The sequence below is a fragment of the Rhinatrema bivittatum genome, chromosome 6 (assembly GCF_901001135.1).
Source record: "Rhinatrema bivittatum chromosome 6, aRhiBiv1.1, whole genome shotgun sequence".
In the NCBI taxonomy this organism is placed as follows: domain Eukaryota; kingdom Metazoa; phylum Chordata; class Amphibia; order Gymnophiona; family Rhinatrematidae; genus Rhinatrema; species Rhinatrema bivittatum.
Genome location: NC_042620.1, coordinates 296,605,462 through 296,632,713, shown reverse-complemented (window position 1 = coordinate 296,632,713; position 27,252 = coordinate 296,605,462). Strand labels below are relative to the sequence as shown.

Below are 27,252 nucleotides of genomic sequence, written 5' to 3'. Positions count from 1 at the left end.
ATTGATCACCAGGACAAGGTAAAAAATTCTTGAGGACTGAGCCTGGCTGATTCATATTGTTCCAGTATGGCACAGACAAGTTTGGTTTGCGTACCTGGTACAGCTGTCCAGTGCCCCTCTGATCCATCATTACTAATTCAGGAGGGAGGACATCTCTATCATCCAAATCTTCCCTCCCTCAGTTTGACAGCATGGATATTGATTGTGTGCTAATCGCACACTTTTCCTTACCCAAGGATGTTGAGGATATAGTAGTGTCTGCCCAGAAGCCATCTACTAGAAGAGCTTTTGGTTTTAAATGGAAAAGGTTCTCATCTTGGTGTCTACAGACTTCCTTGGACCCATATGCATGTAGACCAAAAGACCTACTTAAGTACTTACTCTCTACCTTCCTCAGGTCTCTGTACCTCATTAGTGAGAATTAATCTCTGTGCCATAGCGGTTTACCACTTTCAAATCTATCCAAGTCCATGAAAGGCTTATGCCATACTAACCCTCCAGTTGTCAAACATTCTATTCTATGGGACCTGAATGTGATTCTAGTACAACTAATAAAGCCTCCGTTTGAACCATATGGACTCTGTTTCTTTCAAATTTCTCACATGGAAACTATTTCTAGTCGCAATCATGTCAGTCACCACACAGACACACTGACTTGCACATAAATGTGCTGACTTAACATACTGTTAAAATTATTCTCCTTATGTGTTGGATACATGTATTTCATGTCACTTACAGTCTTTGGTCATTGATATAATCAGAGGCTTAAAAAATGTTTCAAAACAGTAATTTGGCCTCTGGGCTGGTAAAAGCAAACCTTTTTGAGAGTGAAGATGCTCAACAACTAACAGTCATGACATTAGGCTTCAAAGGGTATATTCATAAGTAATATCAGGAAATTTTTGTGATTTTTATTAATGTTTTATTTTAACTTGCCTAGAAATGATGATAATATGGAAAAAATAAATATTTAAAATAAATACATTTGCTTCACAGAAAGGGTGGTAGATGCATGGAACAACCTCCTAGTGCAGGTAGATAAGGCAAAAACAATAACTATTTGAAAAAGCATGGAACAAGTACAAAGAATTATTAATTCTAAAGAAATGAGGTGAAAGTCACAGATTAACTGAAGTTTTCCTAGTGTGCAGCCAGATGGTTATGCTCCCCTGCCAGCAGATGGAGATGGAGTCCGGTTTCAAGTTGACATCACCCTAGTTACACCCCTGCAGTGACCTCAGCCCTTCAATATTTCTCCATCTCCAGCAGATAGAGGATGTGCTTCCCCTATGGGGATCGCTGTACTTTTTGGAAGAAAAAATTCTACTTTTAAATTGGAGAAAAGATTGAGCCCCGCTCTCCTGCAATGATACATAAAAGGTCCCTCTACCAGTTGATAATTCCTGAGGTGATTTCTGAGATCCCTCAGTGGTGTGCCTTGGTCCGGTAGCCGGTTCCTGGTGTGGACATTGCTGCTGAAGCAGCTGAAAGGCAGCGGGTGCAGGAAGCCAAGAGCGGTGGTGATGGCCAAAGCTCTCTCTCCCTGCAGTTGGAGATAGTCTCTGTACTCAGCCAGTAAGCAGTGAGCCCAGGTAAGTAAAAAAAAAAAAAACCCAAAAAAGAAGAGGATTACCTTCCAATTCAGAAACATTTGGACAGGTTTCGGGAAGACTTCCTCCAGTCTCCTCACTCTGCGCACCGTACCGATGTCATTCCTGATCTTGTTGGGGTAAAGGGAAGTAGGCTTCCAAGCGGTTGGTTGCCCCCCTCCCGGGTGGCCTAGGCCCCACTATAGGCTTGGTCGGCTCACCTCGTGCTAGGCCGTGGTGGTGCCATCTTGCATGTGTCCTTGTACCCTCCATAGACCGTCAGTACGCGCAGTGCGTGTCGGCTCTGAACATGCGCACATACACGCACAACTAAGCATACAATTCAACTAAAGCCGGGCACACTGGCTGTGCGTGCACCTCGCTGCAGCCCGCTTAGGCGCCCAAAATCTGTGCATATATAATTTCAAGCACAAGCCGACTGAACAAGCAGTTACTGTCGCCAATGGCTCCAGCAGCAAAGAAACATAAGCACCTTGCTCTCTGTGTTGCTTGTCATATTAGGGCTGCACAGTCTGACCTGGATTCTTGCTTATGTCAGCACTGTGAGGAAGCCCAGGGAGAGATGGCCTCCCCGGACATTGCTAATCCCGGATCCTCCCATTGAGAGGATGGGTCAGCCACAGCCTTAGCTGGAAGTATCCTGTATCTGAGAAATCCTAGGACTGGGTCATCCATGGGAAAGGGACATTCAGCGGCACCTACCCCAGTACCTCCTGGGCTAGGCATGGACCAGGCTGCTTTCACTTGGGTGGAATGTTTCCAAGGCCTTCAAGCCTTTGTACAGGCACAGTCTGCTATCTCACTTGCCCCTGTCTGAACGGAACCTCAGACGGTAAACCCTCCCTCTCTCAATCCTATCAGCACACCTCGAGGCATGTCTCACCTCACCAAGGGTATCCCTGGCAGAGACCTGGACAGCATGGACAAAGAGGAGGATGCAGATTCCTTGGAAGATGTGGAAATTCCCCTTGGTTTAGAACCGTATCGGACCATACTACGGTTTATCCATAGAGACGAATTGCCGGCCCTGGTTTCCCAGACCCTGAAGATGATAGGAGTCCCTGGGGTGGACTCTATGATAGAACCAAAGAAGAATCCCATTCTGATTTCCCTATGGAAAGTCTCTTGCTACTTTCCAGTATTGGAAGTCATTCAGGACTTGATTGACCTGGAATGGGACTCCATTTTAAAGCAAGTTTTAAAGGTGGACAGGTGTTAAAAGCTCTATACCCATTGGATGCGGCAGCGAGAGAACATTTACATTTCCCTAAAGTGGATGCACTGATCTGAACAGTCTCTAAGCGAACAACTATCCCAGTGGAGGGAGGAGCGGCCCTAAAGGATGTGCACAATAGAGTCCATCCTTAAACAGGCCTTTGACGCAATAGCAATGACCTTACAGATTGCTTCTTGTTGTGCCCTAGTAGCTGGTTCATGCCTGCTCCTCTCTCGGAAGGAGGATAGCTCGGGGGTGAATTCCAGAGTGGTTTATGGAACCTACCGCCACTTTTTAGCTGACGCTGGCTCAGATCTAGTCTGTACTTCAGCCAGAGGAGTGGCTTCAGCAAGAAGACAGCTATGGCTGAAGCAACCTCCAAGTAAAAACAAAGATGCCTTTTAAAGGATCACTTCTCTTCAGAAGCGAATTGGCCAGTAAATGGGGCAAACCTCCAGTTCCCCGGCTACCAGAAGATAAGAGAAAGCAGTTATAGCACTCCTCGCCTATGATGGGTTGACTCAAGAGCTCCCATCGCTTTCACCCCTATAGAAACATGGCATTTCAGAGGTCTCAGTCCTTTGGGGGCCAACAGCCCAAGAGAGGGCAGGCTCAGGTTCAGGATAGTCCTGGACCCCCAAATTAAAATTTGCCGACCCATCCTCAGAACGAGGAGATAGTGGGTCGACTATCCCTCTTCCATCAATGGTGGGTCGAGATCACTTTGGACAAATGGGTACTGGAGGTCATACAAGAAGGATATGCACTGAAATTTTACAGCACTCCGCTGGACATATTCATGGTATCTCCTTGCCACACTCAGCACAAGAAGCAGGCAGTGGAGACTGCCCTGTTAAGACTCCTCAGGATGAGGAGTCTTAACAGGGCAGTACCTGCACCCCAGGAAAATACGGGGCGTTATTACATCTATTTTATCATATCCAAGAAGGAAGGTAGGTTCCTTTCGCCCCATTCTGGACCTCAAGAGCATCAATCAACATCTGCAAGTGATTCATTTCCACATGGAAATCCTTAGGGTCCGTGATAATGACCGTACAACTGGGAGCGTTCTTAACCTCCCTAGACCTATCCAAGACCTACCTACATATTCCAGTCCATCAAGAACATCAATGTTTCCTACGCTTTGCAGTACTGGGTCGCCATAATAGTTTTGGGCGCTGCCCTTTGACCTGGCCACCATCCCCAGAACATTTTCCAAGATTATTGTAGTGGCAGCATTGAGAAAAGAGGGAATCCTGGTGCACCCGGCGGAAGTAATTGCCACCTTACTCCGCGCATGGAAGTTCTCTACGTCCCTAGTGTATGTGCGGGTCTGCGGAGAATTTGAGGCCCTACGTGAGGAACACGGTGTTTCCCCTAGACGGTTAAAATCCAACTAATTCTGGAATTTTTGCAGGACGGCTTGAATAAAGGTTTGACCCTTAACTTCTTGAAGGTCCAGGTAACGGCTCTCTCCGGTTTCAGGGGCGAAGTGCACAAAACCCGCATGTTGGTTCACCCAGGTGTGGCCCATTTTTTGAAAGGGGTGAAGCCCCTCTGGCCACCCCCTACAGTAGCCTGTTCCCTTGTGAAATCTTAATCTAGTATTGGAGTTTTTGATAGGGCCCTCCTTTCAGCTGCTGCGCAGTCTTTCCTTACATTTATTAACCTTGAAAATGGTGTTCCTGGTGGCTATATCCTCGGCACGTTGCATCTCTGAACTATAGGCCTTGTCATGTCAGGAACCGTTCCTCCAGATGACTCCAGGAGCATTACAGCTTCGTACCATTCCATCCTTGCCCAAGGTAGTCTCGGACTTTCATTTGATATCAGTCCATTTCGTTACCATCCCTAGATAAGGACAAGGACGTGGAATAATACCGCCTTCTCCGTCATTTGAATGTCAGTAGGCTTTTGATGCGGTATCTGGAAGTTTCAGAACCGGTCTGAAAGATGGACTGCCTGTATGTCCTTCATGGTGGAAGGAAGAAGGGCAAACCAGCTTCACAGCTACCATAGCTCGCTGGATTAAGGAGGTGGTCACGGTTAAAGCTCAATCCACTAGGGCTCAGGCAGTATCCTGGGCGAAAGCTAGACTGCTGTCTTCTGTCGACATCTGCCGAGCAGCGACATGGTCCTCCTTGCACATCTTCTCCAGGGTCTATTGCCTGGATGTTCAGGCCCGAGAGGACGCAGCCTTTGCAAGGGCGGTGTTAACCAGACTGCGGGCAGCCTCCTGCCCCGATTGGGAGTAGCTTTTGTACATCCCACTGGTCCTGAGTCCATCTGGCTACACGCTAGGAAATGGAGAAATTACTTACCTGATAATTTTGTTTTCCTTAGTGTAGACAGATGGACTCGGCGTCCTGCCCACAGCTGCCCAAGAGTGGTGCCAAGGATTCGCTCGAAGAGTGAATATTGATTCCAAGAGATTTTAGGTAAGCTGTCATCCAGTTCCTAGATCAGGGCATCTATAATCTTTCTGGGGTTCAGTGTTTGTTTGAGTACAGTTTCCGTTATCCGTTTTTAATCAAGTTTTTTCAATAGTACGTCTACAGTGGCTTTTGAAGAGAATACTGAAGGGCTGAGGTCACTGCAGGGTGTATCTAGAGTGACGTCAGTTTTGAAACCTGACTCCATCTCCATCTGCTGGCAGGGGAGCATAATCCTGAGTCTATCAGTCTACACTAAGGAAAACAAAATTATCAGGTAAGTAATTTCTCCACTATGGCACTATAGGAGGAAGTAAACTGAGCAGTCTAGATGGTTCTTTATCTACTATTATATTCTGTGTTGCTGTGTTTTTCTAATGATGAGGAGTGGCAATAAGTCACCTGCGTAAACCCCATCATCAAAGATATTAACAGCATCTGCAAGTGTTCAGAATCTTGACAGTTGAAAATTGGCAGCCCTACTAATATGTGATGTTGAGGCTGCAGAGTAGCAAGGCAAAAGGTTGGACATCTATGTAGAAGAGGATATTAATTATTTTAACTATTTTATTTCTAGAATTATGCATCATTTATTAATGTATTTATTTATTTATTTTATGTATATTTCCTATTGTAAACCGCCGTGATGGTTTTTTGATATGACGGTATTATAAACTCTAATAAACTAGAAACTAGTATGAAGCCTTGTGGGACATCACAGTTGAACCTCCAGGGGGATAACTTTGCCTATCAGCAGCTATTTGAATATCTATCCACGTGTGTATTATTTTCTTTTAAAGGCTAGCATTTGTTTACATCCCCTCGGAACGTCAGGGGATTCGCAGCCTAGCCATCATACAGCAGCACCAGCTGTGGGTGGGATTTAGGGTGTAGGCTTACTAGGCTCCAGAGAGATCCCCTACAGGGGATTCTCACTGTGATGGCTGGGTAAGAGAGGGTAAGAGAAGAAAAAGCCCTAGGCAGCTGTCGGTGAAGAATCATAGCAATATGGCTCTAGTTGAGCATGTTATGATTAAGTTGGAAGTTAAAGGGAGCAGGAGAAAACTCTGGATCTCATAAATTATATAGTAGTACTGCTTACTTCCCAAAATTCTATCCTTGCTTCATGGAAGAGTTGTGCAAATGTGCTTGCTGGGATGCTGTACCACTCTAGGATGAAGATCTGTAACTCTAGAAGAATTTAAGCAGAAAGATCCCTGCACATTTTTAGGCAGTGCATCAAGTGGGCAGAACGTCTTCCCAAGCAGACACTTTTCTGCCAAGTGTATTTTCAAAGCATTTTATGTATTTAACCTGAATTTATGTGTCTTTTCTTCTCAATTGTGCATGCTGTTCCAGAATTTCTACTATTGGGCATTTGTGTATTTAATGGCAAGATTCCTAAACGCTTGGTTACTGAAGACTTTGCAAGGAGGAGACCAGATTAAACATCCAGATGCAACTGAAAGTGAAATGTTGAATTGCGGGGATACCTTTATGCAGAGATGGGGTCTTTACTACTTTGATTTTAAACTTTGTTTTCAACACTAATGTTCCTGTTCTAACCTAGATCAGTCCAGTCTCCTGGGTTTTGTCTCACTTCCAGCAGATGGAGACAAAGTTTTACTGACACTGCCATATAACCTGGTGTGCCACCTACAGACCCTTAGTATTTTTCTATCTCCAGCGGATGGTAGAAGTGCAAATCCTGAAGTCTGGTGAAAAAAAAAAAGAGAGCTATGAGTTAGAATTGGAGTATTCCTCCCAGGAGCTTGCTAGGCCCTGGTGGGATTAATATCCCTTCTGGTGCTGAGATGGATGAGCAGGGGGTTGGGAACTCTTGTTTGGCTCAGTCCTTTCGCCGCTGGGGGTGGACAGCTGGTGGTGCCAGTTCCCGCCCTCCCAGGAGAACTCTTGACATCCTGCAGGTGTTCAACCGCACAGGGAAGTATCATTTGCTTCTGCTCTTCTTTGATTTTTAGTTTAGTAAAGTTAAAAACAAAAAAAAGCAGCAGATAGACCGATGGCAGGCAAGAGCGTCAGGATTACAGCAGCTGTGAGTGCTGTGGGAGGTATTCTTGAGCAGCAGTGGTGGTTAGCTATGCGGTCAAGCCTACTCGTCCAATACGGCACGGCTCGCTGAACATTGGCTGTTGGCATGCGGTAGTACCTGCTGCTCATGCGGGGATGTGCGCAACTCTCACGCACCAACTTCTGCTTCCACTGCCTCTCTAGAGGGGAAGGCGGATCAGAGCAGGCTGTGGCAGCATCGGAGTGGCAAGGGAAGCATAAATAAGGCCGCAAACATCCTCCTGTCTGGCACGGGAATGGCAGCCATCTTTGCTTCGACAGAAGATGCTTCACAGCCTTTGAGGGGTTTTGGATGATTTCCCTACCCCACCCCCTCCTTTGTCCCCAGCAGTTCAGAACCCTGTGAATTGGCAGGAGCCTAATTCTGATGAGGAGGGGACCTCCTCAGGAATGATTTTGAGGATTCCTCAATGTGTTCCTCGGAGTTTGTGTTGCTTATGCATAAGACGTACTTGGCCAGCAGGCACATTTGCACAGCTCGGCCTCAGAGACCCCTTGGATCGCAACCTAGTAAAAGACCTAGGGGTTCAAGGAAGCAGATTCCTAGGCGGACTCAGAGAGTCCTGGGTATGGCAGCACATCCAGTTGCTCTAGACAAAGGCTCGGAGGATTCACGGGAAGTGGTACTGCTGGTAAGTGTTTCTCCCGACACTGCTGCTGCAAGTACTAGACCGGATGTCGCAGAGCCAGATAAAGGGCTGGGCCAGGTCCTTGTCACTGGAGAGGACAACCCAAAAGTGGTGTGTCTTTTTTGCAAAGAGGAACTGTAGCTCCAGATCCCCCATATCCTAGAGCAGTGGTTCTCAATCTTTTTTCGGCCGGGACACACCTGACAGATGGTTCTCACATTCGTGATACACTGAACATGAGACCGTCACGGGGCTAAATGTAAATATACATTGTGCATCCTCAGGAACCCCCTCGACTCCCAACAATGGGTGCAGAGCAGAACTAGGGCATTACCCATACAATTTACCATATAAAAAACAATATTCTGGTTCTGATGACATCTCAGTAAAAGCAAAACAAAATCTCTTTACTGGCAGGCACAATACCCCTCCTTATGAAAATACAGTAATTTACCACTAATTTCATGTCCTATTGAGAAAACACAACAAATAAGATTGATACAAATGCCTACTTTCTAGTAAAATATCTCACCTCGGTCACACGCACAGAACTGACCTTCACTACAAATTAGAAATATGGAGTCAGAAACTGGAATGGAAAACCAAAAGGCCACTCTGCATGCAATGCAAACCTGGAGAAATATAGCACCTAACATAGTCCCAGGATCTGCAATAATACACACAAACTAATCCGCACAAAGTTACACCTGGATTATGGAACACACTCAAATAGTAACAACCATATCTATGAAAAGGCAACAATACAAATATTTAACCAGGCTCTGAACACTAATACACCTCCTATTAGGAAAACAGAACAAGCCAAGCTGCTATAGATCCCCACACAGAGAAATAATTGTAAAGCTATACTAATAAATGTTACAAAACAGTTGATGAACAGAATAACATCCAACAATTAAAAACTCATAAAAATTATTAAAACTGTCCAAATATCAATAAAATATTTCAAACAGCAGTCACATCACACAATACCCAAAAATTAAAATGGCAGTCAATCAAGAAAAATAAAAAGCCACCTTTACAATCCCTCTCCAGCAACTCTCCTACTCCTTTCCCTTGCAAGCCAATAGCACACACCAGAAGCAACAGTGGCTGCTGAAGCCCTGTCCTCAAGGTCCTCTTCCTTAGGGCCCACAACCAGTCACTCATACACAGTCTCTCTCACACAGACCAGTAACCTCCCTAACCAATCTCTCTTCCTCACCAACACACCAGTCACCTCCGTGACCAGTCTCTGTCCCTCACACACACACACCAGTCACCTCGCTGACCAGTCTGTCTCTCACACACCAGTCACCTCCCTGACCAGTCGTCTCTCACATACACACCAGGTCACATCCCTGACCAGTCTGTCTCTCACATACACACCAGTCACATCCCTGACCAGTGGTGTCTCTCACACACAGACACCAGTCACCTCCCTGGGACCAGTCTCTGTCTCACCACACAGGTCACCTCCCTGACAGTCTGTCTCTCTCACACACAGACACCAGTCACCTCCCTGACCAGTCTATGTCTCTCACACACAGGCACCAGTCACCTCCCTGACCAGTCTCACACATACACACACCAGTCACTCACTGGCCAGTCTTTGTCTCTCAGACACACACCAGTCACCTCCCTGACCGGTCCTCTGCCTCACATACATGCACCAGTCATTTCCCTGACCAGTCTGTCTCAAACACACACACAGACACCAGTCATCTTCCTGACCAGTCAGTCTGTCTCTCACAGAAACACATCACCTCCGACCAGTGTCTCTCTCAATCACACATATGCTCTCTCACTTACATACAAGCTCTCAATCACACACAAATGCTCTTGCTCCCAGTCTACCACACACCCACAAAGCTGCCATTCACGCACTCAGGCACCCATTCTACCACACACATACACACAAAGCTGCCACTCATGCATCCAGGCACTTATCTACCACACACACACACAAAGCTGGCCACTCATGCATCCAGACACTTATTCTACCACACACACACAAAGCTTTCACTCATGCATCTAGGCACAATTCTACCACCGGCGCACACAAAGCTGCCACTCACGCACCCATTCTACCACAGGCACACAAAGTTGCCACACACACACACGGAGCCTCTTCTCATTGCTTGGTCCAATAAGCCTGGCCTCCGCTTTTCAGCCGCTGCCGCACAGCATCTCTCTGCTCTTCGGCCGCACCAGGCTGGCCTCCGGCAGCAGTGCGCAGCATCTCTCCGCACTTTGGCCCCGCCAGCCTGGCCTCCGGCGGCAGCACACAGTCTCTCCGCTCTTCAGCTGTCGCCGGCCTGGCCTCTGGCAGCGGCATATAGCATGTCTCTGCTCTTTGGCCCGCCAACCCGGCCTCCGGCGGCGGCACCCACGGTCTCTCTGCACTTCAGCTGCCGCCGGCCCAGCCTCCCTCGGCAGCGCACAGGATCTCTCCGCTCTTCGGCCCCGCCAGCCTGGCCTCCGGCAGTGGCACACAGCATCTCTCCGCTCTTCATCCCACCAGCCTGGCCTCTGGCAGCAGCACACAGGGTCTCTTCGCACTTTAGCCGCTGCTGGCCTGGCCTCCAGCGGTGGCACTCCCCTATCAACTGCATCGGCCAGTCCACCCCTGGGCAGAAGGGAAACACAAGTGGGACACTGGGAGCTGTGACACATCTGCCGGTGCTTGGCAACACACTAGTGGTTGCGACACACCGGTTAAGAATTGCTGTCCTAAAGGAGTTGGGGATCAAGGTTCCCCAAGAGGAGTCTAATCAGGAAGGGGTGGATCCAGTCATGGATGGCTTAAGGGGGCCAGCGAAAGCTTTTCCTTTTCACAAATCTGTGAAGAAGCTAGTGGTCAGGGAGTGGAATACTCCAGAGACAGGCCTGAAGGTTGGCTGAGTGATGACAAAATTATACCCATTGTCTGACGATATGCTTGAGCTTTTGGTGCTTCCAAAGGTGGATGCGTCAGTGTCAGCGGTCACTAAGCCCATCATTCCAGTAGCTAGTTCAGCAGTGCTGAAGGATATGCAGAACATTGGAAATTCATCTCAAAAAGATTTTTCCGTTAGGCATACGTGCTGCTGTTTGCAGTAGCTTTATGCAGAGGGCTAGCCTGCGCTGGGTACAGCAGTTGCAGGCTATGAGACTGCTGTCTGCATCTGAGGCTAAGGAGGCGGCAGTGGCTTATGTGGCTGATGCCTTTTATGACCTCAACAGAACTTCTTCGATGATTGATGTTAGCAGTGTCGGCCAGGCATCTCCTTTGGCTAAGGAACTGGTCGGTGGCTGTTTAGTCCAAGTCGCATTTGGGAGCATTGCTTTTTAAAAGAAAGCCCCTATTTGGAGAGGACTTGGAAGAGCTCGTCAAGCGTCTTGGTGAGACCAAGGAGAATAGTTTGCCAGAGGATAAGCCAAAAGGAGGCAAGGGTTCCTGTTTGGGGCATTCCCAGTTCTTACCAAATAGGAGGTTTCAACAGAACAGGCCTCCAGCAGGAGCCCAGAGACAAGGGGTCTGAAGGCAAGAATCCTGGGGCCAGTCTTTCGAGGAGGTAGAAAACCAAACCGGGATGGCCTTAACCAGGGATCTGGCAGAGCTAACTCCTTACAATGAAGCAAAGTCTGTCCACTCTTCTGTTCCTCTTATTGAAGGACGTCTGATTCTTTTATGAGGACAGGGCCAAAAATCACGTCAGACCAGTGGGACTCTAAGTGTGATAAGAGACGGTTACGCATTAGAATTCTCTCGGCTGTTATGAAACTTGTTCATGGCCTCCCCTTGTGCCCCATTCAACAAGAGGATGGTGGTCCAAAAAATCGTAAATCGTTTATAGAGGCTGGGAGCCTTAGTTCCCTTGCCTAAGGGGGAACAAAAAACAGGAAGGTATTCCATATATTTTGTAGTGCAAAAAAGGAAGGGTCCTTCGTCCAATTTTCGATTTAAAGAAGTTAAATGTGGCTTCAGGCTTCCTAATTTTTGCACAGAAACCCTGTGCTTGGTCATCGCAGCAGTGCGCAAAGGAGAGTTTCTGGCTTTGCTAGATTTGACCAAGGCGTACATGCAAATAGCAATCCACTATCACCAGCAATTTCTGAGGTTCATGATCCTTGAGAAGCATTTTCAGTTTTGTGCCCTTCCTTTCGGGTTGGCAATAGCTTCACATCCCTTCACCAAGGTGATGGTGGTTGTGTTGGCGTTCAGCCATATCTGGATGACTGGCTCATTCAGGTGAAGTCAGAAGTCCTCTGTAGACAGGCTGTGTCTCAGGTCCTGCAGCAATTGAGGTCATTAGGTTGGGAGGTGAATCTGGCAGAGTCATCCCACCCCATCTCAAATTTTGGATTTCTTAGGAGCATACTTCTGTACCAGAATAGGGAAGGTTTTTCTCTCCGAAAATCGCATACTCAAACTGCAGGCACAGGTTCACAGGCTGTTGAACACTATGGTGTCCCGGGTCTGGGACTACCTTCAGGTTCTAGACTTTTTGGCATCCACTTTGAAGTTAGTTCTTTGGGCCTTCATACACATATGCAGCCTCTGCAGAAGTCTCTTCTCTCCCAGTGGGATCCATTGTTGGAGCAGTTTCATCTTCCACTGCCTCTCGAGGGGGGGGGGCCCACAGGTCCAGTCTTTCATGGTGGCTTGGTCAGGTCCATCTGAGTCGCGGGGTGGACTTGGATGTTCCGGACTGGATGGTAGTTACCACCGATGCCAGTCTCACCGGATGGGGGTGCGGTGTGCCGATCAGGATGTGTCGGCCCAAGGGCAATGGTTAGAAACAAGGGTGCTACGTTTCGCATTGCTTACCTTTCTGCCTCTGTTATGCAATTGCCAGGTGAACAATGCGACCACTGTGCCTTACATCTATCAACAAGGGGGAACCAAGAGTCGGGCAGAGGCCCAGGAGTTGTTTCACTGGATGGAACAGCATCTGGCGTTGTTAGCAGAATCCCACATAGCCAGTGTGGGCAACATTCAGGCAGATTTTCTCAGTCAGCAGTGACTGGATCCTGGCGAGTGGGAACTGTTAGAGGAGGCAATGGATCTTCTTCATCGCCTGCCTAGACTTGATGGCGTCTCAACGGAATGCCATGGTGCCTTGCTTCTATAGTCACAGATGAAAGCAAGGCAGAGGAGTCGTGTCTTGGTTCTGCCTTGGCCCCGAGGGATTCTTCTTATGTCCTCCCCCCCCCCCCCCCCGCCCCATGGCCGCTGGTGGGCAAGGTGCTATGATAGATAGAAAATCATTCAGAAGAGGTAATCCTGGTGGCATTGATGTGGCCATGGCAGCTGTGGTTTGCGGATCGGATCACTTTGGTGGTGGACCGACTGTTGTGGCTAGCACATCTACCAAGGCTTCTTCATCTACCACAAGAAAATTGGTTCTTACCTGATAATTTTCATTCCTGTAGTACCACGGATCAGTCCAGACTCCTGGGTTTTACCTCCCCTCCAGCAGATGGAGACAGAGACATTTTAACAGACTCTGCCCTATATCCTAAGGTGCCACCTACAGTCCGTCAGTATTACTCAGTATCAAAGCAGAATGGTTCAAAACCAAACTAACTATATACAAATAACACTTTATCTGAACTGGCTCACTAACCCAAATGGGAACAGAACCCGTTGAACACTGTGAACAAAAATGATCTATAGACCCAAATAAACAAATGCTGAACAAGCAGACTCTCCGTTACCTCTATGCATACAACTGGCGGGACTCTGGACATTCGTGGTACTACATGAACGAAAATTATCAGGTAAGAACCAATTTTCCTTTCCCTGTATGTACTCGGATCAGCCCAGACTCCTAGGATGTACCAGAGCTCTCTTACCTGGGATGGGACCTGGAGAGGCCCGCTCGGAGCACACCTTCTCCAAATCCCCCAGAACCCGGGGCCTTGACATCCAGTCTGTAATGCCTCGTGAAGGTATGTAAAGACTTCCATGTAGCTTCCCTGCAAATCTCTTGAGGCGAGACTTGTTGGCACTCCGCCCAAGACGCTGTTTGCGAACGTGTAGAATGGGCACGAAGTCCAACCAGTAGGAGTCTACCACGCAGCAAATATGCCGAACTTATAGCCTCTTTCAGCCAGCGAGATATCGTAGTCTTAGATGCCATATTACCTCTTTTTGGACCACAGCACAAAAAGATGGTCGGACATACAAAAAGCATTCGTAGCTTTCAGATAATGCAGCAAAACCCTGCAAACATCTAGCTTCTTTAAGTCTGTAGAAAGAGGATCCGATCGGTCCAGCTCTGTAAAAGACAGGAGCTCCACTGATTGATTCAAATGAAAGGAGGAAACTACCTTTGGAAGAAAGGAAGAAACCGTCCGTAAGGAAACTCCAGAATCAGAAATTCTCAAGAAAGGTTCTCTACAGGATAATCCCTGAAGCTCCAACACTCTACGAGCCGACGTGATAGCTACAAGAAAAATCACCTTTAACATGAGATCTTTCAGCATCGCCCTTTTCAGAGGCTCAAAGGGCTCAGCACCCAGAGCAGAGAAAACCAAGTTCAGACTCCAGGACGTGCAAGGGTGTCTGACCGGAGGACGTAAGTGCTTCGCTCCCTTAAAGGAACCTAGTCACATCTGGATGCGCAGCCAGCGGTACTCCCTGTATGGAACCGCGCAAACAACCAAGAGCTGCCACCTGCACTCTGAGAGCTACATGATAAGCCCTTGGACAGTCCAGCTTGTAGAAACACAAAATATCCGACACCAATGCACGGGTAGGAACAACCTCACATTCTACACACCAAGATTCAAAGACTTTCCACACCCAGACATAAGCGAGGGAGGTGGAACTCAAAAGCATAGCCACTACCGTGTCAGAATAACCTTTGCCCCTCAGGCACTGCCTCTCAAAAGCCATATGCCGCTAGACAAAAGCGATCAGCCTCTTCCAAACAGATGGGCAGTTGATGTAGAAGGCCCGGGAAATCCCGAAACCGTGGGGGCCCTGCCACCGCTAGGTTGACCAGATCCGCAAACCATGGACACCTCGGCCACTCTGGAGCTACGAGAATTACCTCTGCTGGGTGGAGTTCTATTCGCCTGAGCACTTTGCCGATCAGAGGCCAAGGCGGAAACATGTACAGCAGGACGTTGGTTAGCCAGGGAAGAACCAGGGCATCTATCCCTTCCGCTCCTGTCTCCCTGCAGTGACCGAAGAAGCGTGGGGCTTTGGCATTCCGGAATGTCGCCATCAGATTCATGCTGGTTATGCTCCACGTGTCGCATATGAGCTGAAAAGCTTCGTCTGCCAACTCCCACTCCCCGGGATCGAGACAGTGATGACTGAGAAAGTCTGCCTGAGCATTGTTGACGCCAGCTATGTGAGACTCCGCAATGCCGACCAGATGCTGCTCTGCCCAGCTGATCAGCGTTGAGCTTCCACTGCCACTGGTTGGCTTTTGGTTCCTCCTTGGCGATTGATATAAGCACCGTGGGCGCATTGACCAACCTGCCCTGGAGGATAGGAAGGAAAGCTCGCAACGCTAAACACACAGCTCTGGTCTCCAGACAGTTGATCGACCACTGAGATTCTTCTTGGGACCATTGCCCCTGCACAGATTTCCCCAGACAAACTGCTTCCCAGCCAGAGAGGCTGGCATCCGTGATAACCAGTACTGTCCACTCTGGCACTACCAAGGGAACTCCGCGGGTTAAGTTGTCTGAAAGGAGCCACCAATCGAAACTGGACCTTGCAGAATCCGTAAGGGGAAGAGGCAGATGAAATTGCTCGGAGACTGGGTTCCATCGTGAAAGCAAAGCTGACTGCAAAGAACGCATATGAGCAAAGGCCCAAGGCACTAACTCCAGAGTGGAAGTCATCGATGCTTGGCCAATAAGTCTCGAACCTGCCCCTGCAGCTTGCAAATGCGCTCCGCAGTAAGGAAAAATCTCCCTTGTTGCATGTCGAACAGGGCTCCCAGGAATTCTAAGGACTGGGAGGACACCAGATAACTCTTGGCAAGGTTGACCACCCAACCGAGCGATCTCAGTAGCTGAAGCACTCTGCGGACCACCAAACAGCAAAGCAACTCCGACTTCACTCATATCAGCCAGTCGTCCAGATATGGATGCACCAAAAATCCTTCCCTCCGGAGCTGAGCTGCTACCACAACCATTAATCTTGGTAAAGGTCCAGGGCGCTGTGGCAAGCCCGAAAGGCAGAGCTCGAAACTGAAAATGATGACCCAGGATAGAAAACCGTAGGAACTTCTGGTGAGCGGCACGGATGCCGATGTGAAGATATGCCTCCATTAGATCCAACGATACCAGAAACTCTCCCTTTCGAACTGAGGCAATGACAGGCCCTAGAGTCTCCATGGGAAAGAGGCACCCAAAGGCATCTGTTGACTCGTTTTAAATCCAGAATGGGCAGAACGGCCCCCTCTTTCTTGGGTACCACGAAGTAAATGGAATAGCAGCCTTTTCTCCGTTCTGCCGGAGGAACTGGCGTAATGGTGCCGAGCTGGAGAAGGCACTGCAAAGTGTCTTGTACCACCTTCCGTTTCTCCTCGTAAGCGCATGGGGAGACCAGAAACCAGTCGCGAAGGCGACGTGCAAAATCTAAAGCGTAGCCTTGTCTTATCACGGTGAGGACCCACTGGTCTGACATCAATCTGGCCTATTCCTCATAAAACAGGGACAGTCTGCCCCCTACAACCAGCACCAAGGAATGGACTTGCGTCTCTTCATTGCGCAGACTGGGGATTACTGGTTCTACCAAAGCATTGGCCTTGAAAGGACTGGGACCAGGTCTGCTGTCTGCTTGAAGTTTGCCTAAAAGAGGAACCGGTAGACCTGGGCGTTCGAAATCTTCGATTCCCACGGAAGCGAGACCGAGTAGAAAAGGAGCCCCTCAACTTGGGCCTATCCTCTGGCAAACGATGAACCTTATTCTCTCCCAGGGATTGAATCATGTCCTCCAGGTCCTTTCCAAAAAGCAACTTGCCCTTAAAAGGCAATGAACCCAGCTGCGTTTTGGAAGAAACATCCGCAGACCAATTCTGTAACCACAGAAGTCTGCATGCAGAGACAGCTGACACCATGAACCTGGCCGAAGTCCTCAACAGATCGTAAAGAGCATCCACACTATAAGCGACTGCAGTTCCAGGCGACCTGCCTGGAGAGCTTCCCCTTCCGAAAGATTGGCGTTGGCCTGCAGCTGTTGTACCCAGCGAAGGCCAGTTCGCAAAGAAAAACTGCTGCACATGGCAGCTCGCACTCCCAGTGCCGAGACTTCAAATATTTTCTTGAGCTGAAGCTCCAACTTTCTATTCTGCAAGTCCTTGAGGGCTGTCGCTCCCGTGACCGGGATGATGATCTTTTTGGTGACTGCTGACACCGCCGCATCCACCTTGGGAACTCGAAGAAGGTCTAAAGCTTCCTCCGGCATAGGATATAGCTTATCCATAGTTTTAATAACCTTCAACCCCAGGTCAGGGGTGTCCCATTCTCTGAACAGCAAGTCAGTTACGGAGAAATGAAAAGGAAAAGAAGTGGTCGGACCCCGCAGGCCCAACAACACCGGATCCATAGCCCCCATTCTGGATTCCTCTGGTGGCACTTCGATGCCTAACTCCCCTAGAATCGCGGGGATAAGCAGACCCAGATAATCCTTTCTAAACAGGCGGACCATCTTCGGGTCATCTTCAATAATATGGGAGCCGCGGCCTGAATCCTGCTGTTGATTCGCATCTACATCCACCCCCAGCGGGGGCTTGGATTGCAGGCCCTGGTCCTCTGGGTCAGAAACATGCAGAAGAATCTGTATCTGTATGGGGCACCACTGACCTTAATGGGCACTTCACTTTTGAAGACCCAGCGCTCCCCTTAGGTTTGGACCGCTTCCGTGGATTCGACCGTGGTACCAGTAAAGACGTTTTCCCTCCAGCCTGACTTTTTCCCTGTCTTCCCTTCCTGGCCTTAAAGGCCTTATGAAGCAGCAAAATAAACTCAGAGGAAGAGGAGTAGTCTGAAGCCCCCTCGGGGCTATCCTCTGTTGCAGGCAAGGCATGCCCCGTTGGTTCCCCCCCCCCCCCCCCCCCGAGGGCCCTTTGATGCGGGGATAGAAGTGGGAGAATCCCCTCTCCTACCTCGGCTCGCATCGCTGCCCTGAACTTGCTCAAAATGGCTGTAATATGGACTGTAGGTGGCACCTTAGGATATAGGGCAGAGTCTGTTAAAACTTCTCTGTCTCCATTTGCTGGAGGGGAGGCAAAACCCAGGAGTCTGGACTGATCCGGGTACATACAGGGAAAGCTCTGGTTATGGAAATTGATTGGACATGATATATGTCTAGTGAGCCTCTTTGTGTTTAATGGGAGCCCTAAAGGAAAGATTGGGAGCTGCTGGCTTATTACATTTTCTCTGGTTTGTTTCTAGATCCCAGCAGAGGAGAAACTTCTGATCCTGAAGATGAGGTAGGAGACGAACAAAGGTCAGAATCTAACGAACTTTTCCAGAATCTTCTGGATCACGACATGCAGCCAGAGGAGTCCAGGAGGAGGCCGATGTGTACAACAGGGTCTGAGGCCAGTGGGCTGAAGAAGGTGGCAGATCAGCTCTCTGAGGGGGAGGAGGAGGGCCGCTTCCTAATGGAGCGGCTGCAGAGAGTGCAGACCATGGAGGAAATAGGAGCTGTCGGCAGAGAGGAATGTGTAGGAGTCGAGACAGTGCAGAGAGCCCCACTTCCACAGGAGCAGCAGCACCCAGTGACCACTACACCCAGGAAGAAAAAAGAAAAAAAAAAAAGTAGTCTCATTAACCTGAACAATGTGCTGTCTGCCCCATCCTGCACAATTAAAACCCCCATGCTGCCTATGGCGGTGGAGGTGGAGGAAGAGGTGAGGAAATGTTCTAATACGATGCTGATTCTCGGGGTCCACCCTCAAGACTGATGCCTGTAGCGAGAGCTTGTGTTTATTTTACAGGAGGAGGAGGATCAAAGGCTAATTATTAAGGAAGCCTTCGCAGGTGATGATGTCATTGAGGACTTCCTGAAGGAGAAGCGCAGTTCAGAGCAAGCTGGGAAGCCCAAGGATGTGGACCTGACTCTGCCGGGCTGGGGAGCGTGGGGTGGCACGGGGCTGAAACCCAGTGCTAAAAAAAGAAAGAGGTAAAGAAGCAGGCCCTAGGCCCCCTGAGAGGTGGCAGTGGTATTATCATTAGAATTCTTATATTCCACATATTCAAAATGATCTCTGTGGATTACAAAATAATACATACTCAATCATGTTACACATTACATAGGAAAACCAAAAACCGTAACAATTGTAGTAATCGGGCAAATGTGGAGGCAGATGGGGTGTATAGCAGTGTCTGCCTCTGCTTTCCCTTACTGTGTTTAAACAAGCTGTCTTGTAAAGTTCCAGTAGGGGTTTTGGTCCTGGAGAGAAGTGGATATATATATATATATATATATATTTTTTTTTTTTTTTTTTTTTTTTTGCAGACACCAATACCTTTTATTGGACCATAAAAATTCAAAGATACATGGTCTGTAAAGAAGAGGGCACGTGTGACCCTGAACACTAAAGTATAATTGAATAATTTTTACGTTGGTCTAATAAGTCTCAGAGTTGGTGAAGAATCCAGTAATGTTGTGTCTCGGGAGCTTTCTGCAGTGCGCAGCAAGAACTAACACTCTCAGGATTTTTTCAGGTTTTTGATCAAAGCTGCTCCTGGCCCTCCGAGAAAAGACCACAAGCTGCCAAACGTCATTATAAATGAGAAGCGAGACCTGATGGCTACAGCCCACCAGGTGAGCAGTAACTCAGGCAATCGGGGACTGATGAGAGCAGTAAGTGACAGCTGAAAGGGGACAGGGATATGCAATAGGGGAATCACAAATATTAGGCTTCCATCCTCTGCCCCAAGAGCTAAATCTCACCATAGTCACATCAGGGACAAACAGAAGTGGGGGGTATATCAAGTTCTCTTCACTGGTAGAGTATTACACAAGACAAGTCACAATGTGCCTAATATATCAAGGTGCAAGTATTCCATTGACCATGGTGGCATCCCTGTTTGGTCCCAGTGGACAAGAGAGAGAGAGAGAGAGAGAGAGGGGTAAAAATATACATAATTCACAGAGATCTCATTCCTCCCAGGAGCATCAAAGCCAATGTGCAGCGAAAGCTCTTATAAGAATGCACAGGATCACTAATGCACTGTTTCTGCATAGCCAGCTTAACTTAGTGCCTCTTCGAAATTTTCTCTCATTTTGCATCAAAAGGAAAAATGCTTAGTAAATAGGGCTCGTAGTATTATATTCTTCCCAGAGAATATAACTTTTTTTTGCTGACCATGGACTTAAGGGAATGAGTTGTTAACTGCCTTCTCTGGCCAACCAATAAGGTGCGTTCAGCAGAGCACACAGTTTTACCCTTAGTTGTACACACCCTTTTTGTGTGCAAATGTTATGCCGATGCAGCAAGGAGCTTTGGGGTAGATTTTCAAATAGCGCGAATTGGCTTACTTTTGCTGGCGCATCAGCGCGCAGCAAAAGTAAGCTGGATTTTAGTAGATACGCGCGGAGCCGCGCGTATCTGCTAAAAAACCTGGATCGGCGCGCGCAAGGCTATGGATTTTGTATAGCCGGCGGCGCCGAGCCGCGCAGCCTACCCCGTTCCCTCCGAGGCCGCTCCGAAATCGGAGCGGCCTCGGAGGGAATCCTCTAACGCCCTCCCCTCACCTTCCCCTCCCTTCCTCTACCTAACCCACCCGCCCGGCCCTGTCTAAACCCCCCCCTTACCTTTATTGGGGGATTTACGCCTCCCGGAGGGAGACGTAAATCCCCGCGCGCCAGCGGGCCTCTTGCGCGCCGGGCCGCGACCTGGGGGCGGGTATGGAGGGCGCGGCCACGCCCCGGACCGCCCGGGCCGTAGCCACGCCCCCGTACCCGCCCCCAAAACGCTGCCGACACGCCCCGAAAACGCCGCTGCGCTCGGTCCCGCCCCCCTCCGAAAACCCCGGGACTTACGCGAGTCCCGGGGCTCTGCGCGCGCCGGTAGGCCTATGTAAAATAGGCTCACCGGCGCGCAGGGCCCTGCTCGCCTAAATCCGCCCGGATTTGGGCGGATTTAGGCGAGCAGGGCTCTGAAAATCCGCCCCTTTGTGTATTAAAAAAAAAAAAATGTCCATGTAAAAATGTGGGTCCTGCTTAGCGCTCTTGCATGGAAATCCTATACAAATGAAGGCATTAACTGTTATATCCCCCTCCCCCACAATGCAGAAGAAAAACTATGACTTAACTCAGTTTTTATTAGTGCTGGAAATGTTATTCCCAGTCAGAGGTGAAATAAAGTTTCCAGCACTTGTCAGTCTATGAGCAGAAGCTGAAGCTCCAATACCTGGACTTGTAATCGTAATTTATACACAGAAAACATGTTTTGTGTGGAGAAAGCATTTTCTCTGTGCATAAATACGCTTATATGCATAAAAAATACTTTCTGCACTAAGCATTTAGGTGCCTACAGGTTCTTTTGTGCACCCAAACCATGAATTCTGTGCATATAAATCACAGCTGAGACTCCTGCTCCCCTAAGTTTACAGTTGGCATCCTTTAGCTATGGATTAGCTTACTGTAGCTGGAGTTACCAAAAAAGTTTTAATCTGTGCCTTAAGAAACTGAGTGCAGAATTTCAGTGCAGGATTTTAACCCACATGTTCTTGCATCAGCCCCTACAGGCCTTGCTGAGTTGCCAAGGGTGGGGCAGCCTTGTTAGAGTGGTGAATGTCAAATACCTCACTTGAACCCCTGTCTAACTCAACTAGGTCTGTCACTCTATGAAGAAGACTTCGTGGCCAGAGAGTAAAAAAAAAATTTTGTAAGGTTGTGTCCAACAGCACTATCCACGCACAGCTGCCTTTGCAGAATAAGTAACATAGAACAGGCACAAGTGGATTGTTGGAAATTGTAATCTTAATGGTGTAGTAATTAACCCGATTGTAATGTTACCTAAGAGCGCTGCCCCTGTCTCAGCCTTTTACGTGGCAGACCAGCCCGGTCAGTGGTGGAAAACACAGACTTGTCTCTTGCCACAGTCATTATATATAAAGGCACACCTAATGACTGTGGCAGGAGACAAGTCTGGGTTTTCCACCACTGACCAGGCTGTTTTTTTTTAGGATGGGAAAATGTGTTTAAGGGGACAGAAGTTTCCAGGCTGCCGCTGTCGCCCAGCACTGAGCAGTACATGAACTCTACCCTGCATTGTGTCTCCTCCACAGGTGAACGAGCTCCCGTTTCCCTTCGCCAGCTGCCAGCAGTTCGAGAGCAGCGTCCGCGCGCCTATCGGGGCTACGTGGAACACGCAGCGCGCCTTCCAGCAGCTGACCGCGCCACGTATTATCACAAGGCCGGGGCACATCATCGCCCCCATTTCCAAGGAGGATGTTTTCCGGAGCGCCCAGCAAGCCAAGCCCGCCCACGAGCTGAACCCACGCAAGCAGTTGGCGCGCGTGCTCGCCGTCAGGACGCGCAGCAGAGGGAGACGGGGAGAGCGGTTCTAGTCTAGGGCACCTGATCGCGAGCTAAACATGGATCGTGTGTCCGGGCGTGGCAGCAGCTGGAGCATGAACCTCCTGCGGAGTGGCCGGAATCCTAAGCAGCTCTAGCTGTCGCTTGCTTGCGGTGCTGTCACTGCTGCCTTTGCATATAATGAGAGCAGGAAGGACTAGCATTTTCTGTTTAACCGTGCATCCAACCAGCTGAACAAATGCAGAAACTCTGAACTCTTCTTTTTTCAATAAAAATCTTATAGTATCGGGGTAAAAAGTAAATCCTACAGTGATTGCAATCACACCAGATGTTTGCCCCTTATTATATTGATGAAATGTGCACAGCAAACTTTTTGAAGCCATTTCTGCCTTGTGGGACAGGTCATGGGTATTTACAAATAACAGAGGGTTGGAATGTGCGCCGCCTCCCAAAAAAAAAAAAAAAAAGATCTCTGGTAATTAACATGTTTGCAAGTATTCAAATAAAGTAATCTGGAAGAATGGTGTTTCAGAGCCTTCTGCACAATCTCATTAATAGTGCTAAAAAAGAATATTTCTGCCTTAATCACAGTTTCCAGCACTCACAGCTACTCTTGTTTAACAGCGTGTGCCTCACGACAGCCACCCTCGCCTTTCATCAGTGACGGCATACCTGAATAGCAGGGGCTCTCCTGCAGAGTGAAATGTGAGCATTAGGAGAAGGCAAACTTGTATTACTAGAATGACATAGATGCAGTTTTTAAGAAATAAAAAGCTGCGGCCGGGTCAGTGACTGAATAGTGCAGATGATATGGGTTCAATTCCTGGTACGTCTTTGCTCCCCAGTCTAGCTGGGGGTGCTACAGCAGAGCAAGTACAGTCAGGCAGCTGTGACACTGGCTGGACTTGGATTACATGTGTACATTGTACAAGTCTGAAGGGAACTGAGTGGTTATAAAATAGGGGGAAAATACCTTCAATAATTTAAAATGAAGGCTCATGTTGCCATAACCTAATAGAGACTGGTTCCAGTTGAGCTCTGTGAGGAAAAAAAGCTATTTTTATTCCTGTAGTCGTCATTGAATACTATTGCCTTCCAGTGATCACTTCTCTTTGTGCCTCCCACTATCGCTCTTCTTTCAGCCCCACCCAAGAGCTGCCTCTGATCATGGCTCCTAGCAATACTGTCTTGAAGGAGATGGATCCTGTGATGTTTGCTCTGGTTTTACAGCCATCTCTCAGGCCAGTGCAATATCTGTGCAGGAAAAATGGGTATTCATGATTGAGCGCTCGTTTTCCTAATGCGTGCCTATCCACTTCTCCGGGCACCCATGCAGTAGGCAAATGAGCCGCTGCGTTAAAAAGGAGGCGCTAGGAGGAATTGTGCATCCCTAGCACCTCAGCATTGAGCACCCAGGAGAAATGTCTGTGCTTGTAAATTGAGCGTCCATTTTCCTAACCTGACCGCCATCAAGACTTTTTTTTTTCAGGTTGCTGCTTTCTGAGGATCCTCCGACTTTAATCTGAGGAAAACACAGAAATATAGTATTTTCTGCTTTTCTAATCAACTTTTGTTGTGATTTTCTTAAAATGTTAAAATGTAATTTCCTAATTTCCCTATTCTCATGCTAAAAACTTTGTTAATCTATTTGTTTCACTGTAAACCGATGTGATGTGCAAATGAACGTCGGTATAAAAAAAGATTTAAATAAATTAAATAAACTTTTGGGGACCTCCTCAAAACTTAAATGTCAGCTCCGGGGACTGGCGTTAATTTTGAAGGTTAAAATGTGCGTGTGGGGTGCCCAGTTAGCTTTTTACATCAGGGGAAATAGCTATATCGCCTCATCAATATGGCATTTACAGTGATGAGCGCTACTAGCTACGCCCTGGTTTTGGACGTGTGTTTGGGGCGCGCTGATCCCCCTTGAAAGCACGTCCGTACCGAGCTTTCAGTCCTGGTTAACCTGGGGGCACAGTATTTCATTGGGCCGGTCTGCGAGTGCTTCTCTTCTGCCGGCTTTAGTTACAGTCTCTCTCTTCCCTGGAATCCTTCCTCCTAAGAATGTTGGGACACAGCTGTGGGCTGTGATTGCATGTCCTAGTAATGCTATCTTTTTTTTTTTCTCTTTGGTACAGAGCTGCCCTCTGTGCTAAAGGCTGAAATGCCATTGCCCTTATACCAGCTTCTGAATACTATTATGGGAAAAATAGGCTTTCCAATGACAAAAGAACTACTAGAGGTTAAGACTCTTCCATTTGGACCCAGGGAGAGACAGGGAATCCCATTTCCTGCAAAGCAAAAAAGAGCTGTCCTCTTGCCAGGAAAATATTACTTTAAAAAATATGTCCTAACTGGCTTGTAATTGCTGTAACCCCCTGTAACGCTTCCATTAACAACCCATCTCTCAAAAATACACACTTTTAGTCTCAGGTCAACTCTTTAACAAAGTTGTTAGATGTTAATTGTTGCAAAGGACAGGTTAACAAAGGAATGCAAGTGTCTGATACGTTTCAGCCACTCCAGCCACCAGTCAAAGGTGAATTATTTTTATATTAAAAAAAATGCATACCACTGGTTTCAATAGAGAGAAGATCAGGTCCAACGGCCCCTGCAGCACACAGACACAGGAGTAAGGTTGCAGGGGCTTTTATTTGGAGATGTAACATCTCACTTGCAGCACTGCAAGTACTCAAGAGTAAGTAATAGGCTTATACTCAATCATAAATATCAGTCCAGGTCTTTTCACGATGAATTCTTCCAGTGATAACACAAAAACAGGCTGAGACAAGAACTATGGCTCAGGAGCCACATGTGGCTCTTTTCATGTAGTAATACCCACCTAGGAGCCACATGTGACTTTCATTTGCAAAATGCTGCTCTTGCTCTCCCATCACCATGGCAACTAGGCAACACAGGACAGGAGGGGTGGTGCAGGGAGGAGACAGGGTGTGAGGCAGGGGGAGGAAAGTAGCACAAGGGATGGGGTGAAGGATGTTTGGTTGGGGCTGATAATCCTCCATCATTGCTCTGGTGTGGTTTAGAAGATGTTCTGCTGGGGCTTCCAAGAGACGGGTGGGAGGGGAAGGTTGGAGGGATTGAGAAAGAGAAACTGGTGAGAACAGAATGGAAAGACAGACATTTTGTTTGGGGAAGGTAGAGGAAACTCAGACTGGTGAGGACAGGTAAGGGGAGAGAGACTGGTGGAGATTGCTTGTGGTAAAAAAAAAATAATTAAAAAAAAAAAAGACATTTGGAAGCTACTTGAGCTCCTGAGGTGACACCAATGGGTCCCTCCCTCAGTTGAGAGTCTTTGAGTCCCGTAGCCTAGCCAGGCATGGACTTAAAAAAAAAAAAAAAAGTGGTTGGAGGCCAAGGGAAGCTCAGCAGTTACAGCTTTCGCCTCTTCCCCCCCCCCCCCATAGCTAGAGACCCATTCATGCTCTCAGCCAGGGAAGGCTGAGCTCAGGTAAAGGAAAGTTAAAAAAAATTAAGTGAAAGAGTAGAGAAGTTTTATTTCCGCTATTCCTTCCTTACTGGGTCTTCTTCCTTCGGTGTTGGTGGTCAGCGTCTTTTCCCTTCTTCCTTTTCGCTTCTTTGGGGAGTTTAGTGAGGTGTGGAGGTGGTGCAGACTTGGCAGGTTGAGCAGCCTCTGTGTAGGCCCCGCTCTCAGTTTCTTCAGCTGCATGGTAGGCTGCAGCAGCAGTCATTTCCCCGCACGCTTGCATGTAACAGTGCGCACATGCAAGCCTATTTGTGCGGGTTAGGCTGTGGCCTATATTTGTGTAGTTATGCGCTGGGTTTCTTTTGCGCATACTTCTGCAGCTGTCCAGCGAGCACATATTTGTGCACGTGCCTGATTTTTGGGCGCACAAGTAGCCGCGTACAGCTCAGTGTGGGGAAGTATGGCGCCAGTGCCAAAGACGTCTAAGCATCTTGCAATCTGTTGCTTGCCATACAAGGGCAACACAGCCAGGGATTTCTGCGTGTCTGTGTAAGGGCTGTCTGGATGCACGAGGTGATTTTTCTGACGCCGGCCCATCCCCTCTGACACGGGAGTGGAGCTGAAGGCAACACAACAGGAGTGTCCCATTTTTCTTCCCTTCTGATGACAGAGTCATCTTCCAGGGCTGTTCTGTCAGAGAGCGTCCGATTTGGGCCTATGGGGCCTGGTGTGGACCCTTCCTCCTTTTCCTGGGTGGGCTTTTTGTAGGATTTACAGACCTTTCTGCAGGGCTACCAAACAAAGACAGCTATACTTTCTAAATCTGTTTGTGTGCTCGGTGTTGCCACTTGTCAGCCACTACTTGCAAGTGCCGCGGTGAAGCAGCCCTGGTGATTTTCAGGAGGATGTAGATGAGGATATATCAGATGACTCTGACAGGGATTTGGGTTTCTCCCCTCTGGAAGAGGGGGAAATTTCCCCGGATTTAGAGCCACATAAGACACTGCTTCATTTCCTAGCGTGTAGCCAGATGGACTCAGGACCAGTGGGTTATGTGCTCTTCTGCTAGCAGATGGGAGACAGAGTCAGATTTCAAAGCTGATGTCACCTTAGATATATCCCTACAGTGATCTCAGCTCCCCAGTATCTCTCCGTCTCCTAGCAGATGCAGACACTATCCCGCACACTAGCACAGTGTTAGGAAAATTACAGCAAGAAGACAAAATTACCTTATAGAAGATCGAGCCCCGCTCCCCTGCGGGGATACCTAAGGGTCCCTCCCCCCAGTTGAGAATTCCTGAGGTGATTTCCATTATCCCTCAG

The 27,252-nt window shown here is 48.2% G+C and overlaps 1 protein-coding gene across 1 annotated transcript in view; it reads left to right on the top strand.

Annotated features, from left to right (window-relative positions):
• Window positions 1–22,996, top strand: part of UTP14A (UTP14A small subunit processome component) — a 124,685-nt gene extending 101,689 nt beyond the window's left edge. Inside the window, exons 12-15 of the mRNA XM_029607411.1 lie at window positions 18,386–18,846; window positions 18,934–19,118; window positions 19,664–19,763; window positions 22,235–22,996. Coding sequence (XP_029463271.1) covers window positions 18,386–18,846; window positions 18,934–19,118; window positions 19,664–19,763; window positions 22,235–22,516 — 1,028 coding nt within the window. The 3' untranslated portion in view covers window positions 22,517–22,996. The remainder of the gene's footprint in view (window positions 1–18,385; window positions 18,847–18,933; window positions 19,119–19,663; window positions 19,764–22,234) is intronic.
• Window positions 22,997–27,252: the final 4,256 nt, after the last annotated feature.